The following is a 15,912-nucleotide window of genomic DNA, read 5'->3' on the forward strand; positions in this document are numbered from 1 at the left end:
AGATGGTACAATCAAATATAAAAACAAAAAAAAACAATGATTCTCTACTACCTAAAATACGTTAGCTTCTCTCATAGGTTCTGACTTTAAGAATCTATCGAAACTCAGTTTGGACAAATCTATACTCAAAAATCGTTTATGTAAAATCAGCTCCGATACCGCGCGTCCCACCGCGGGTGCCTTTTGAATACCATGTCCGCTAAAACCAGTCGCAATGTATAAATTGTTGTGGTAAGGATGCTGGCCAATAACACCGTTTTCGTCGAACGTGTTGTATTCGTAATATCCAGCCCATGCAGATTTCACCTAATACATAAAGACAGAATATACATCCAAAGAGAAAAAAGCTGTAACATATTATTTTAGCACGTTAATGCATTTAACACTTCTATATTTGTACTTGCTACACCATCATGAATATCTTACTATATAATCCTGTTATGCATATTATTGCTCGACAATGAAAAATATACGTACCTTCAACTTTTCAAATGCCGGTACTCTGTGAGCAAGTAAAGGCCACACTTTATTGTCGAAAAAGTCGTGATCGACATCCAAGTTCTGAATTGACGGCTCCTCGTCTGATTCTGGTGATTTTCCGCCGATAAAATTACCTCCTAAACCATCGCGTCTGAAAAAAAAAAAATTTATTTCATTTACATTTTATATAAAAATTGTATTACATTCATTTTATTCCGCGTTCACCTTTATTAAGTCTATTTTATTCGTAGTATAAGAGTACACGTTATATCTTAAAAAAAAAACTTACCTAAAATATGTGCCAGTGGGGTCAATCGTTAAAGGTGTATTTAAACCAGGTCCGTCGGGACAATGGAAACAATATACGTATCGTTTTCTGTAAGAGAGAATATTGAATGATTATTCAATAATATAGAGACAGAGAAGCAAGAGGTAACGAAATTCTCGAGTTTTTTTTTTTAATCGTTAATGAAAATCACCTGGGTTCAACTGGTAAAGCTACAGATAATAATCTCTCCCCTATTCCGATATCAGCCAACTCGGCTATCTCGCCACTAAACGCGCCCGCGGCAATAATAGCTATGGCAAATTCTATTGTCTTAATCTCACCGTCCTCTGTTTTTATCTGACAAAAAATATATATGTCCACATTAGATATTATTCTATTATCATTACTTGTAGCTGGTAAGTTATATAAAATCTTAGATGCAGGTCGCGTAGACTGTTGATCACTCCGCATATGCGATAAATACTCAATATTTATCGAACAGCCAAAATAATCAACTCCACGCAGCCTGTGCCTAAAATCTTATATACATATAACTTGACAAGTATTACATGTACCTATATACACACAAAATCTGTATACTTACGACTACGTTATTTAATTTTTTGACAGGATTCATATTGTAATCGTAACCTCCTGAAACATTTTTGTACTGAAAAGCCTTGACTTCGGCATTGACGTATTGAGCACCCAAATGACTAGCTTTTTTCTTCAAGGCACACAGAAGGGACCACGGATCGAACCATCCTTCTTTTTCCAGTCCGAGACAACCCGCCGCGATCCCGTCGGTGTTTATCCAAGGAAACGTGCGTTTCAGCTTCTCGGCAGTGAGAACGACATTTTTCGCCCCCAGAGAATTCTGCAGCTTAGAGTTCTGCACCAAAGTCTCAGCGCCCGCCTCGGTCGCCAGTACCAAGTAGCCGTAAGGGTGAAAACACACGTCGATGGGCGGCTCCCCGGGGACACTCAAGTGCTCGTTGATATTCCGCAGGAATTCCGCGCCGAACAGCGACATGTAGATATTCTCTTCGAGAGAGAACTGCTGACGCAGGCCACCCACCGAAAGAGTCGTGGAAGCCTTGGCGTACTGAAATAATATTTAATTGTTATATACATTCAATTAATTTAAATAAGTTATATCGAATGCATAAATTATTAATTCAAAAAAGAAAGCTTGAGAATTAGAAAATACGATATTGTGCGAATCAATGTCTCACCGTAGGATCTTTCTCAACCACAACGACATTGAATTCATCTCTATAAACTTTCTGCTTCAGCCAATATGCTATCGAGCTACCAATCGCACCGCCGCCAATGATAAGCACGTCACAGTGAGCAGGAATTATCTCTCTTCCCTTCAACAGCGCCTCAAAGTCGGAGTACTCTCTCTTGGGCGACAACACACGTTTCAGCACTTTCCAGTCATGCTTTAAACCTTTCATTATTTTTTGCCTCGGGTTGGAAGTGTCAATGAATTCTCTGTAATTCTTCCTCTCGTCATCGCCTTTGATCTCTGAACTCTGTAAATTTAATATTCTATGTCAATCATCCAGTTCAATTCGCTCATCTCAGCCTTTAGCGAAAATATTCATTTCTGTCCACACAAAATTTGACAAAAATTTTAAATCTTTAACACAAAATCTATCTTTTTGAAATATTTTATACGTATATTTATGCTCGACACGTAGGAGTTAAATTCATTTAATAAAATTTTCACTTCCGATTTTCACTTAGCACTTGAAACAGAGATTCGTCGCGTTTTATCGTTCATAAAATACTTACAGTCATTTAATTACTTCATTGCATCTGAATTATTCTTGCAATTACGTTACAAAATTTCGCGCGCCATTCCGTCACGTGTCGTCGATCGCGCTCCATCGATAAGGCAAATTTCCTAACCTCAATAACTCTTCACTTTCAACTCTTTCAACGCTCCTTTCGCGATGCCGATGGGCGATGATTCTCATCGTTTCCCACAACTTTTCGTTTCTCGCACCGAAAGCGTCCTCGCCGAGGTCTGCGACGAACGTCAAATTAAACTTGTAAACAAACCAATTGATATCCATCCAAAAGAGACAGATTCGCGATTACGTGCCATTAACTTAAATTGGGTATCGAGAGATCTCGCGCGGCTTCGAGAGGAAGCGAAAGTCCGAAATCGCCGAGGATCATCTGTTGTACTCGAATTCGATTCAGACTTCATCACGATCGAAAGTGTCGTCCGTCAGGTCCCTAACCTCCACTCGGTCCCAGTCGACGCGCGTACAACTCACCTCCCTCCAGGAGGAGTTCGCGAACTGAACCGCCGCCGGGCGCTGTTTCAGCAGGTCTGCGTGCCGCTGCACGCGTGCCAAGTGCCGCAGCATCCTCGTTGGCCCGGGGGTCTCGTCGGCTGATCCTGTCGAGCGGACCGCTCGTCAGCTCGTCGCTCCTCCGGGAAACATCCACGACTATTTATCGAGGTGTTATCGAGGCGCGAGAACAAATAGAATTATCGGCTTTTTATCAACGCGAACGGAATCGCCGATTCACGTTCGATATCCCTTCTGTCGGCGACGAAACTGCAGCCGGCTGTGGAAGGAGAGAAAGAAATTGCAGTACCTCCGTACTCCTCTCGCTCGCCGATTAAAAACGAAAACGGCGCGCCGTGACGGCCATCGGCCGTGATCGACACGCGCATGTGTATATTCGAGCACGTGCTCCAAGTGATAAGAGAGAAACACTTTTTTCCTCTATCGTTTATCTCCCGAGAAATTATGTTGCGTCACGAAAATTCTACAGAAGAGGAAAATTTTCATGCTAAATTGATTTATAATTACCTGATTTATATATTTATATAGCTCCTCACAATAGCAGTTGTAGTATCTCTCGCGGGTAATTAGAGCAGATTCCTTTCTTCCCTCCACTCCGATTTATCGTTACGGAAAACGTTAAATTGTTTAGCTCAAATGGTCTGTGTTTTCCCTACACCGGGCCTTTATATATATTGCAACTATATTCAATAACGAATTATTTTTATGATTTTGATCGTTGATACTGACGCAGAGTGTGACACGATCTTGCGTATGTTTTGTATATGTGCTATGTCATGTTTACAATCGTCTGTTTTTAATCTGTAGTTGGTAAAAAGCAAATATTTTTTTTTGTAATCATCTGATATATGTAATTTTTCTTATTACTCTACACGATAAAGCGTCTCTATTAACGAAGACAACGATAAGCTTTGTCAGTACGTCATAGTTATATTATTCAGCAATCTGTACGTTATCTTTCTAGATAACGCATTTGTGTGACGAGTTTTAACACTTTTTCGCGAGCGTTAGACTGCCTACTCCAAATTATTGAAAAGTGAATAGTTCTGGCAGCCCGGGGAAGAGAAATGGACAGAAAAATCCTGGAAATACTAATGGAATAACTAATAAGTGTTTGAATACAAAAAATTGCCCAATTTTTGTAACAGATTATTTTTTGTTTCTTTTCCTAACGGAATAATTAATAACTAGATGCTATAAATAAATAGTTTGAAGAATATGATTCTTTCCAATGAAATAGAATATATTCACATTTTATTATAAAATCATATAATACAAGAAATTTTTTAATGTCATTCAGAAACATAAATCGCCAGATATTTTTCAATATTCAACGATCCATATACAGTTTTATGTATCTTATATGTTTTTCATGAATCATTCGCATTTTTTGCATAAATTAGTTTCTGCTAAGGGAAATAAATTATTTTAATAAATAATTTTAAATGATTTGAAATAATATTAGCGTTTTATTGTCCACAGTCAAACAAATCGTTTTATGTAGTTCATATTCGATTTGTAATTTATATTTATACATTATACAATTATTAAAAATTTGTGTTAACATCATAATACGGGCGCGCGCGCGCGCGCGCGTGTGTGTGCGTGTATGTGTGTGTGTGTGTGTGTAATATGTATTGTGATATTAACACAAATTTCTAATAATTCCTCATACATACATAAAATTTAGAAATTGGCTAATATCATGCATAATATTAGCAAATTCGTAACAGTTTAAATTGTTAATATAAAATGATTGGTTTGTACTAAATCTGTAATATATTTTTCGGCGCGCAATTAATACAAACGGATCAATCCTGATTTTGATTATCTATCATATCACAAGGTATCAATACTAACTTGGGTATCATGCCGGGTGGCGCTATAAATTGTTGCGAGCTCTGTGGCAAGTTCTGTATAGAATATTGCACCTCCGCCTCCGTCACTAGCTTGCAGATGCGCATCTTGATATCCGCCTGTGCCTTAGGCGGCAATTTCTTCACCGTCTGCGCCATACTGTCGAAAAATAATTCTATACTCTTACTCTCGGGTGCCAAGTAAGCTTGCTCGAAAGTCGCGTCATTCTTCTTCGTACTGTTCTGTTTTTTCACCGGTGTCGAAGTGCCGCTTAATGAACTCGGCTTGAAAACGGGACTACACGCTTTATCAGATGCACTTCCATTATTAAAGGAAGACTTTTTTATCTTCTTGGGGCTAGATGATTCCGTGGCGAACTCGTCGGTCTTCACCCGTTTCGGACGTATCTTTCGATATTTTGACTGTATTTGTTGGACGCAGCTCTCAATATCCTGTTGCGTAGAGTCTTGTTCACTCAAAAATTCTTCCTGAGTGACCAATTGTACGCCACTGTTGTCCAACGTTTCTATCGTCTCTGGTATCATTACAACTGGATCGGTCGATGTCTCTTCGAGAATCTCGAGATACTCGCTGTAGTCTTCATTTCGATCCTCCAACTGTTCCAGCAGACCCTCAGAGTTTACCTCACCCGAGTTTATCTCCTGTATGTACTCCTCGGTCAGTTCTACGCACTGTGGTTGATAGTCCGGCTCGTATCTGCGAGAAAGTGAAACCCCTGAGCAAGGCAAAACTTAAAGTGAAGCGCCAAAATCACTAGACAGACAGTCATGAACACTTCTTACGGGTATTTTATAAAGTTCAGGTAATCCTCGAAGATCCACTTTTTTCTTCTCGCGCCCTCCTCCGTCTTGTTCTTGCACTTTAAGATGCGACAGTAAGTATCCCTGAGATTCTTCCATTTCAGTCTAACCCATGTAGCTGCAACAGACAACGTCCAGCAACATTGGCAACGTAAACAATGCGTAAACAAGAGGAAACAAAAAAAATAACAGAGAGACATACGGTCCAATCCGAGCTCGTCCGAGATGCGTTTCCAGACTTTCTGTTTGAACTCCTGCAGCTTCACCGTCAGGCCTATCACCTCGGTGCAATAGAGCACCGGATGCTGCTTGATCGCCTCTATGATATTCAGCGAAATTTGATAGGAGTCCGGTGGCACGGTCATCTCGCAGTTAAATCGCGCGTCCAACCTGCAAAAAGAGATATATTTTATTACAACACTCCGATCTTCGTCTCGTGATCGCTTTCGCATTCCTGCCCGCCGGCCGGGCTTGCAATCGCGCGCTCCGACAATCGCGGCGGCGGCAGCGGCGGCGACGACGACGACGATGTTGTTGTTGCGATATCCCGCGTGAAAATTCGTCGAAACGTTTCGCCGCGTTACGATGTGCGTGCGTCATTACACGGCCCTGCCGTTTGCGCACGCGGTCGTAACGTCGCTCGATAGGGACGAAACGTGAAAATCACGCGCGACCGGGGGAACGTGATACCTCGCAAATCAGCGAAAATCGCCCGGCAATAAGGAGAATCCACCAGTCAATGATCGCCGAGGAGGTTTGATGGTCTGATCCTGATGAGAGACCGGTCGCCAAAACGACGCGACGCCGCGATCAAGTTCGCTCGGTGCAGTGGCGCACTTCCGTCGCGCGAGCTTGCATTTCCGGCAACCATCCGTCCCCCGACAGTGCATCAAACTGATGACAAGCCAATCAGCGCCGCTTTTCTGGAACAATCGAGATGCAGCGAGAGAAAATTTTTAATTGGCTCTTGCCAATCGAAATGCAAGACTTGTGTGAAGTAATTCCAATAATTTATCAAATCGCGTGCGAATGATGAGAAAATAGCGAAAAATAGCGTCGTGCCCATATGTTGCATATGGAATATTTTTTATTTAGCGATACAATTAGTCAACATCATTCTGTCTTTTTTTCAACAGCCAGTGACAACAAAGATAGAATGACACTTGCATCAACTTGTGTCGATAAATCGAAAAAACACATATTACTTGGCGTAACATTTATCTTTTTTTGTAAAATTCTTTTGTGAGATGTTTTTGTTAATTTTGAGTTTTCGAACATTCTACAAGATCTCGCAAAAAAATAGCGGAGCGCGATTCTTAATTCCGATCGTCGTCGCGAGATGTCGACTGTTCTACTCCGAGGGCCGACCTCTCGAAGACCTTTAATCTCACATCTTGGTTAACTCGTGGTTTTTGTATTTACGTTCGTTAGTTTGTTACGAGGGGTGTTCTTTAACGAAGAATTGTAATTTGTTTTAAACGTGAGCGATGGCGCATATTCCCTCGGAGCTCATATCGCATCAGCAGAAAGTGTGCAGACTGTACAAACGCGCGGTGCGTTGTATGGAGGACTGGTATCATCAAACGCACGACCGCAGGTACGTACATACCATCATCGAGGGTGGCAGCCACCCTATCCCGATTGACGATTAATCAACGATTAATTTAACCGGCGGAAATCAACACATTAAAGCAAAATTTCTAGCTATATTATAGTGCATTGCTCTTATTCAAATTTTTTCCCATGTGTCAAATAAATTAATAATTCTATCCACGTTAACGAAATATTTCAAATGTCGCTTGTTAAGTTAAATGAATCAGAATTCAATCAAAATCACACAGGCGGATTTAATCGATAAATTCAAACGAAACTTAACTAATAACAGATTCACTTGGAGGACAGAGATAGCACAAATCATATTTTCCATCTGCCCAACAAATACAGTGAAGTTTACAGTGACAGTTAATTACATTTCAGTTATTATTCCTTTATAGATACCAGGCTGCGCTAATGAGAGAGCGTTTCGACAAGAATAAAAACCTAACTGATCTCCGTTATGCGAAGCATCTGCTGCAAGAAGGGGAGAAGGAACTTTTCTCCAAGATACATTACGCACCGATAACGTTCGCCAATTCAGCTAGGGGAGGAGCGTACGGTCGAGAGGTCGAAACCCCGGACTGGATGTTGGATTATTGGCATCCCCTGGAGAAGGCTATGTATCCCAAATACTTTGCGCGCCGTGAACAAATGAAGGACGAATACGAGAAGTGGTATTATGAAACGTATCCCGAGGAAAAGAAGAAGATTGATAGTCATTGAATGCCTGTAAAAAAATATATATATATATATATCTGTGTCATATCAATGTGACACAACTTGTAGATAATAATGTAATATAATACATATTGTTATATGAAAGTCTTTGTATAGAATAGCATTCCTATCAACAGAACACTCCCATTACGAGAACTGCCGTCTCAAAACCCGTCAAATGTACGAACAAGTATGCTCCGTTTAATAGGTGTTTATTATTGTAATTAGAATACATAGTAAGCAACCTAGCATATCTCTATCCATAATTTAATTCATTATACATTCAACATATGCAATACTAACGCAGTACAAAGTAAACGTACATGGCTCGAAATTTGCCTTAATCTCTTTTCTAACGCGCGGACAACGTACAGTAAGAAATTATTGCGCTTGGACGTTCTCGTAATTTCGAATGTTACTTCCGCCGTGACGGATGATAACGGATGTGAAATATATACGATTTGTCAGCTTGGTGAAAAACACAAAATACCATTAAATTAAGGATCGCGGTTTTTCCGTTTCTGATTTTCTACTGAAATGAATACCTTAGCAGCAAATCTTCTTTCGCTGCTAAAGTACACAAATTTATTCGTGTTATAATTTTAAGTCGCGTAATTACGACTGTCTTAATAAATATACAATCCAGATTTCCACTTGATTACATACACGTTGCTACAGAAGCGACGATTCGGTGAATTAAACCTAAGGATTCGCAAATGGGTTCGTATTGTCCTGCATCGCCCTCTAAATACTCGTCTATTAGCGCGTGATTCAATTGACGTTTTTGTATGATACTGAATTTTTTTTTATTACTAACTTAAAAGTGTCAGGAACATAATCTTCCGGTGTTTGAAAGATTTAAAATAGAAGTTTTTTTTACATCCAATTTGCAAATAAGTTGCATGTGCGTGTCCTGAAGTATTACAGGACTGTCGCAGAATTTTTTTTTTAACACTTCTGCAATTTCATCAGCCATTAAAAACAATATTACCGATTACTAAGAATTATGAAATGTTTATATATATATATATAGTATTTTTTAGAGTATTATATATATAAATAAAATATATGAACAAATGTTTTCACCTATGTTACAATTCTTTAACATTGATAGATTCGATTTCGGAAGCGACGTTTGGAAATGGAATGAAGTAAAAAAAAAAAAAAAAAAGTAAAACAGATGTAGTTGTGCTTTTACAGGAAAATTCGTGCGCCATTTAAGTCATTTATGACACGCCATTCACATGATTTCTTATAGAAAATGTCAGAATTCATTACTCGCAGTAAATTAAAACTGGTAACTAGGTAAAACTAAATGCTCTATTAGAGAATACGATTTACGAGTTTCTTCGGCATACATTTTCCACATACGCTATTCGCAGAATTCTCATAATGATCACACCAAAAAATTCACAATGACGCAAGATTATACATAAAAAAAAAAACTGATCACTGAAACAATGTCGCGACATAATTGCATCGCTCCTAATTTCTTGTCTATCTTCATCTTTTTCTGTGACTTCCTATTGGGACATAATGCCTCTTTCTCAGATTATACCCTATCTTCCATTTTCTTTTTTAAACTTTTCTATATCTCAATGATATCGTCTCGCTATTATATATTAGATCGGAAGTCATTCGTTACGTGATTAGGACTAACTGGTGGGCGGAGGTGGCGGCGGCGGTTGCGCCAGTAACGTCGGCAGCGTGTTCAGGTCAATCCCGGGTGGCGCAGGAGTTTGTTGCTGAGGCGGAGGCGGGACCGGGGCGGCCGGTGGCCAGCCGCCCATCTGTTGCGGTTGCCAGCCACCGGGGAAACCCGGAGGCGGCGCCGTGCCCGGTGGTGGCGGCCGCATCGGTCCCTGTTGACCTTGCTGCCACGGCGGTATACCCATCCCGGGCGGTGGAATCTGCGTGGGCGGCATCTGACCTGGTGGCGGCGGTTGATTGTTGCCGGCCATCCACGGCATCAACGGCGGAATGTTGGGCTGCGTAGTGGAGCCGGGCGGCGGTGGCGGTGGCTGCATCACGCCCGGTGGCGGCGGCATGCTCACCGGCGGCTGCCATTGCATGTTCATGTTGTTCATCCCCTCGCCTCCTTGGCTCCACGGCGGCGGCGCCATTCCTGGTGGCGGCATCATCGGACCGCCCTGCATCATCTGCGGTGGCGGATGTGCCGGGGCCGCCATTAACGCGCGAGGTGGTTGTTGCCTGAAAACGATAAGGGATCGTATTTAACTTATATGTGAAAAAGATTGTTGTAATGGAAAAAAAATTAAAAAAGAAAAAAAGAGATTGTACCTGTCAAAAAGTCCGGGATAATTGGGATTGGGATTTTGCCTGTTTTGTCCTGTTTTCGATCTGTCCGGTGGTGGACCCTCTCCCAATTCCGCCATGAGCGACATATATTCCTCATCTATTTTAGCCTTATCTCCAGCTTGACCCATTCCCCCCATTCCAGCGGCTGCTGGACCTCCCTGACCGGGTCTCTTTGATCTACAATCACGAGCAATATGTCCTGCGCCACCACAACTTGAACAAACTATGTTGTTTGTCACATTTGGTTTATCGGGACACTAAAATTCCATCGAAGATTACATTATTAGTTACAGAAATAAGAGAGATCATTTCAATAAAAATATTACGCGATTTTCACAAACCAGCCAAGATTTATGATCCGAAGCTCCACAATTGGTACAACGAGGTCCATCGTTCTCGCGTAATGTTCCATTGAGTAAAGCTAACTCACGTAATTGATTGCGACGCAAGTCGTTTTGACCCTCTGGCACTTCTACACCTTGTCGAATGATCTCGTGAATCTGCATATGTAAACACATTTAATTAGAATGTAATTATTCGCTTGATAATTATTTTATTTTTACCTCACTATCATATATTTCAATATTCAACAATGCTTTTTATTCGATATTATAAGTATTTTTTATACTTATACAGTTTCTAATTATTATAGATAGAATAGAATATTGTAAAAAAAAGCAATACGTACTCGCTCCACAGCTTTCTTCACAGCATCTAGATTGTTCGCGGTAATGTATGCGTGCAAAGGTTCATCCTCACCCGGTAAAGGCTGTCCATCTTTCCTGCCAACTTTTCCTTCTTTCACAGAGCCCTTTCCACGAATTATAATCTTTGCGCCAGTTTCCTTTTCCATAGCTAAAGATTTCAAAACGATAAATATAAATTAACATTTCTAATTGCACACGTTATGAAACTTTATCGATAATTTTGCGAAACGCATTTCGTAGTGCTCACATTTTAGAGTATTTCCACGCGGTCCAATAAGTAAACCAACAAAATTTATATCAGGATGCTCTTCCTGAGGAATCATTACTTTATCATGAACTCGTATTATTGGTGGCCTAAAAAAAGAAAAGTAAATATTTAAATATAAATGAATAAGTCCTAACATATAACATAAAAATGTTATTTGCATAAAAAATATATGTGACTCACTTATAATCTGGTGGTGGTTTGAATTCTGGATTGATTTTAAGAATCTTCTGGATCAGATTATGACGTTCTTCCTCTAATTTACGTCTTGTACGATATTCTCTCGTGTTCAACCGTTTACCATCGCTACTGTAAATAGGCTCTGGAGATGGGGATCTGAAAAATAAAAAAATAATACCATATCAAAATATAAATTTTAATCAAGATGGTACTAGCGTATAAGCAACCTGACCCTACTATGACTGTATGATATATATATATATATATATAAGTGGGGAAGAACCGTTGATTTTTAGAACAGAGTTACGCGTATATTGATCTTGATAAAAAATCTGACAAATAAGCCATTGTTATGCAATCTTTCTTTTGATTTTACTGATTTCTCTGTAAACGTGATATTATCTGACAAATGTAATTTCTTAATAAAATGTAATAATAATAAAATTACAAATTAAAAATTATAAATTTAATAATAATAAATTAAAAAGTATATACTCTAAATTTATCTAAAAGAAACATTTTGTATTGAAAATTTTGTCTCCAATATTAGAAAAACTATATAATCATAAACAAAAAAAAATTTTAAATAATATATGTATACTCAATAATTTTGCTTCAATAACAGTATATGAAAAAATATTATAATAAAATATATCCAACTGTAGACGTGCTCTAAGGAAGTCATTGAATGATTGTATCAGTTTGCTTATGTAATCAGTTGTGTACTTTTAGAGAAAGAAACTATAAAAGGATTGTGTATTATTAAAATTTCCCAACAGTGCCAAGGTATCGAAATAAAGAATAGAAAAATTGTCGCTGCCGAATATAGCTATATATTTAGTATTCTATAGTAGGCAACCACTGGAAGACTGCGCGTTTGTGCACGGCAGATATCGGTATGATGTCAGCTGCTAAGACAGAGATCCTGTGATTATTAAGAAATAATCTTTTAGATTAGTTATTAATGCAATTGGCATGTCTTACTATGGTATTAAACGGAAACACAATGACATAAAAATAATGGTTCCAGCTAAAATTGGAAAAAGTTAAACCTATTGGAATAAATTAATTTATTAGAAAAAGTATATGCATTTATTATTTAAGACCTGTACCTGAAAGTAACGTTAAATTCTTTGTTACAATTATTACGGTACGAATAAGAATTTCAGAATGCGAATAAACTGATATTTTCCTGAAATCTGCTCATTAAGATTGTAATTAGGCAACAGATATTGGCAAGTCGATTAACGATCTTCCTATTGGCATCAAGATTATTATAACAATTTTAAAGTGTGCCGTGCAAATCACGGCAGCCTGAATATAAAGGGGCAGAATCTCACTCAAGATGACCCATGCATAAAGATTCATAGTAAAACATCATTGAAATGTCTGATTGCTAATATTGCATATAATTTTTCAGATTAAAAAAAAATTACGATAGGTCACCTCAGAGTTATTCTATGTGTGCAAAAATGTATCTATATAAGACATATGAACTAGAATACCCACTGTTCTCTTTAAACACTGCTACTGGTATAATTCAATATATGTCAAAACTATCGAGAGCTACTGCTTTACTACACACTTAATTCTTAACTTTGAAAGTAACTTTAAAGATTCGTGACTTTAACAGTCGTAGCAGTGTTTAATAAAAATGAGATACTAAAAAAGATTGATTAGGGCAAACCAATACTATCAAAATTCATCTTCTGTGTTGCATGAGGGCTCTATTCAAGCCCAACGTTTTCAAATCGGTATTCCCACACTAATTGAACCTGAGCCACAGAGATATCTTTTTTTTAAGGGCTCCTGTATTACGGGCTGCTGTATGTTCAGTAGATAGGTATTGTAGATATGTAATGTTCATTTTTGGTATGTAAGTTTTCTTTCAAACCTTTCCTCAGGATTGAGTGGAATTCCAAGGTCTCCAGTGCGTAGCTTCCTGCTGATTTCCTCAATCTGCAGCTGAACTGTAAACCAACGGGTTAGAGGGGGCGGAAACCCCAACAGTTAGATATTGCCAATTTGCCGTATACATTCTATAAAATAAGCATGTCTCAAAAATGTAATAAAGTATATTGCACATATATTTCATTGTTTCCAAAGTCAAAAGCTTGCAACGCTTTTTATGACTTATTCAATATACTTAGTTATTTGAAAAAATTGTAAAATATACAAGTGAACCTCTGCTATATTACTGTGTATCTAAATGACATAATTTATTATATAGGTCATTTAATGAAATTTCACGTGGAAAAAGGATCAATGGTCAGATTATAGTTATTCAGCAAAATTGGCAATCCCTCTTGCCAAAATTTGATGATTTTATACAGTTTTTCAAGAAGTCCTGATGCTTACCTCCAAAAGAATTTAGAATTTTTCTTTATACGTATACTATTATACTTACATCACTCATAGCCATCTACTCTTCTAAATTAGGTTTCAGAAAGAACTTATATACAAAAGCAAAGTATTTGAAATGGTTCCCTAGCCATACGTACTAGTGTACTAAAGGAGATACATTGTAATTGCTGTACGAGAGAGGAAAACTTACAGAGATAAGCCTTTTCCTGATCGGGAGTCAGATTTGTCGGCAGTACTGTGGGCATTCCGGGTATAAACGTTTTGTCATGTTCGCTACCACTCCATCTAGTCTTTTTCCTCTTCCTGCGTTCTCCCTCTTTTGATTCTTTCTCCTGTTTATCATCTGTAGAGTCCCAGTCGTTAAATCACAAACCACAAATCCAAACGTGCCATTAAAACATAGAAATATTTCATTCATTCGCAGGAAAACATTCTAACATATCAATACTATTCCCAAAACATTCTCCTTTTGCTAGCATCGAAACAGATAACATTCCTTGCAGGACAAATTAAAGATCCTTCGTAACTGTATATGATAGGAAAACATTTTCCGGTTCCCGCGGGAGAAAGAGAAAGAGAAGGAAGGAGACGTGGAGACGCTTACCCTCCGATTCCCGTTTGCGATTCTGCGTTACAGGGCTTGCCATATTCATGCTGGCTTGAGTACCGTTCGCGATCGCGGCACTCACCGCGGCGGCGGCGGCAGCCGCGGCGGCCGCTGCCACCACCGGGTTTGCGCTCGCGGCGTTCTGCTGTTGCTGTTGTTGTTGTTGTTGTTGTTGCTGCTGCTGCTGCTGCTGCTGAGCATTCTGCAAGTAGCTAGGGTTCAGCAGCGACGTGAAATTCCGCGACTGATTCATAGCCTGGCGTGGTGACGCCACGTCGGGCGTCGCACTCGCGGTCGTAACACACAGCAATACCACACACCAGACGCCGTGGATCCTCGTCACGATAGTCAACGCCCAACGACAACTTGCGAGTCTTGCGACAACTGGATAGGCGTAGGGACGGCGGATTTACACACCGAGAAAATGGCGAGACTCCACCGACCTACGGAGCGCGCTAACAGGCCTCCATTCCCGACGTATCGCGGCCGGATGTTAACCGCGTATCGCTCACCGGGCGCGTTAGCAACGGACGCGCCGATTGGCGAGCGCGAGCAGATGGCGCGGCCGAACGGGTCAATCGCTCCGCGCGTCCTCCGATATCCGATAGAAAAATTCTCGCTCCGCCAGGCGAGGAACGAGAGGAAGCTATAGGCGTGTATCGTTGTTGTAAAATCGAAGTCTTCGGAATGTCGACGTGCAAATTAATATATGACTAAATTTACAAAAGCATCGGTCCACGTAAAACTATAATTGAATCAGCCGATGCAAAACTATTCGAAATATAGTCCATTCTGAAAATGCGCAGAAATACTAAAATTTTTTCGAATTTGAATCTCAATTAAATTAAGCAAAATTATAGTCTTAATTAACTTATTTAGTAAACCTGTACTATTTTATTTTGTTAACATAGATAAAATTATTAATTTTTTAAAGTAATCGGAATTTGTAATCGAAATCGCAGCACCGACAAGATACTGTTAAAGATCTGGACAAATTTTCGTACCAGCCCGGCGGGCCCGGAGGTAATTGCAGAGTGTCGATGTTATCGACATTTGACATAAATTTGCGATTTATTTGAATAATACATTCTTATAATGCTATAATATCAAATATATTGCCGCAAATTACATTTTTTTCCAACTGTTTTACCATCTCTCTGGATAATCAAACACGTATGATAACGATAAAAATGCAGTTTTAAATAAAATTATAACTATTAGCAAGTTATAAAACAAATGAATTACAAATGAAGTACATATATCTAAAAACATTGATCTAATAATAAATCATTAAATTAATATTATATTATTGACTAATTGCTTAAATTTTAGCAATTACTAAACCAGCCACGCTAACACCCTTAAGGGTGTTTAATAATATCTCGTCGGTGGTTTGGTTTA

The 15,912-nt window shown here is 39.1% G+C and overlaps 4 protein-coding genes across 5 annotated transcripts; 1 reads left to right on the plus strand and 3 right to left on the minus strand.

The window, feature by feature from the left end:
• Positions 1 to 2: 2 nt before the first annotated feature.
• On the minus strand, positions 3 to 3,834 carry LOC105450986 (FAD-dependent oxidoreductase domain-containing protein 1-like). 2 transcript variants are annotated; one of them, XM_011691151.1, is made up of 8 exons: positions 3,586 to 3,834; positions 3,040 to 3,337; positions 1,984 to 2,286; positions 1,353 to 1,853; positions 960 to 1,105; positions 770 to 856; positions 478 to 631; positions 3 to 306 (listed from the first exon to the last, which is right to left on the minus strand). In XM_011691151.1, exons 2-8 carry the CDS (start codon positions 3,130 to 3,132, stop codon positions 52 to 54), a joined length of 1,539 nt encoding a protein of 512 aa, XP_011689453.1. In that variant the 5' UTR covers positions 3,133 to 3,337; positions 3,586 to 3,834; the 3' UTR covers positions 3 to 51. The 2 variants fall into 2 exon arrangements, with proteins under 2 accessions (XP_011689453.1, XP_011689454.1); XM_011691152.1 differs by lacking the exons at positions 3,040 to 3,337; positions 3,586 to 3,834 and adding an exon at positions 2,549 to 3,010.
• An 863-nt stretch (positions 3,835 to 4,697) lies between these two features.
• On the minus strand, positions 4,698 to 6,613 carry LOC105450987. The gene is made up of 4 exons (XM_011691153.1): positions 6,447 to 6,613; positions 5,959 to 6,146; positions 5,739 to 5,874; positions 4,698 to 5,652 (listed from the first exon to the last, which is right to left on the minus strand). Exons 2-4 carry the CDS (start codon positions 6,119 to 6,121, stop codon positions 4,890 to 4,892), a joined length of 1,062 nt encoding a protein of 353 aa, XP_011689455.1. The 5' UTR covers positions 6,122 to 6,146; positions 6,447 to 6,613; the 3' UTR covers positions 4,698 to 4,889.
• A 504-nt stretch (positions 6,614 to 7,117) lies between these two features.
• Positions 7,118 to 8,174, plus strand: LOC105450988 (NADH dehydrogenase [ubiquinone] 1 beta subcomplex subunit 9). Its single transcript, XM_011691154.1, has 2 exons — positions 7,118 to 7,353; positions 7,751 to 8,174. The coding sequence occupies exons 1-2, from the start codon at positions 7,244 to 7,246 to the stop codon at positions 8,073 to 8,075; spliced, it is 435 nt and encodes a 144-aa protein (XP_011689456.1). The 5' UTR covers positions 7,118 to 7,243; the 3' UTR covers positions 8,076 to 8,174.
• An 897-nt stretch (positions 8,175 to 9,071) lies between these two features.
• On the minus strand, positions 9,072 to 14,984 carry LOC105450989 (splicing factor 1). The gene is made up of 9 exons (XM_011691156.1): positions 14,509 to 14,984; positions 14,095 to 14,247; positions 13,435 to 13,510; positions 11,544 to 11,696; positions 11,343 to 11,449; positions 11,077 to 11,243; positions 10,730 to 10,888; positions 10,371 to 10,645; positions 9,072 to 10,280 (listed from the first exon to the last, which is right to left on the minus strand). The coding sequence occupies exons 1-9, from the start codon at positions 14,762 to 14,764 to the stop codon at positions 9,725 to 9,727; spliced, it is 1,902 nt and encodes a 633-aa protein (XP_011689458.1). The 5' UTR covers positions 14,765 to 14,984; the 3' UTR covers positions 9,072 to 9,724.
• Between the last annotated feature and the right edge of the window lie 928 nt (positions 14,985 to 15,912).

This window comes from Wasmannia auropunctata, unplaced genomic scaffold (assembly GCF_000956235.1).
Source record: "Wasmannia auropunctata unplaced genomic scaffold, wasmannia.A_1.0 LD336053.1, whole genome shotgun sequence".
Classification (NCBI taxonomy): domain Eukaryota; kingdom Metazoa; phylum Arthropoda; class Insecta; order Hymenoptera; family Formicidae; genus Wasmannia; species Wasmannia auropunctata.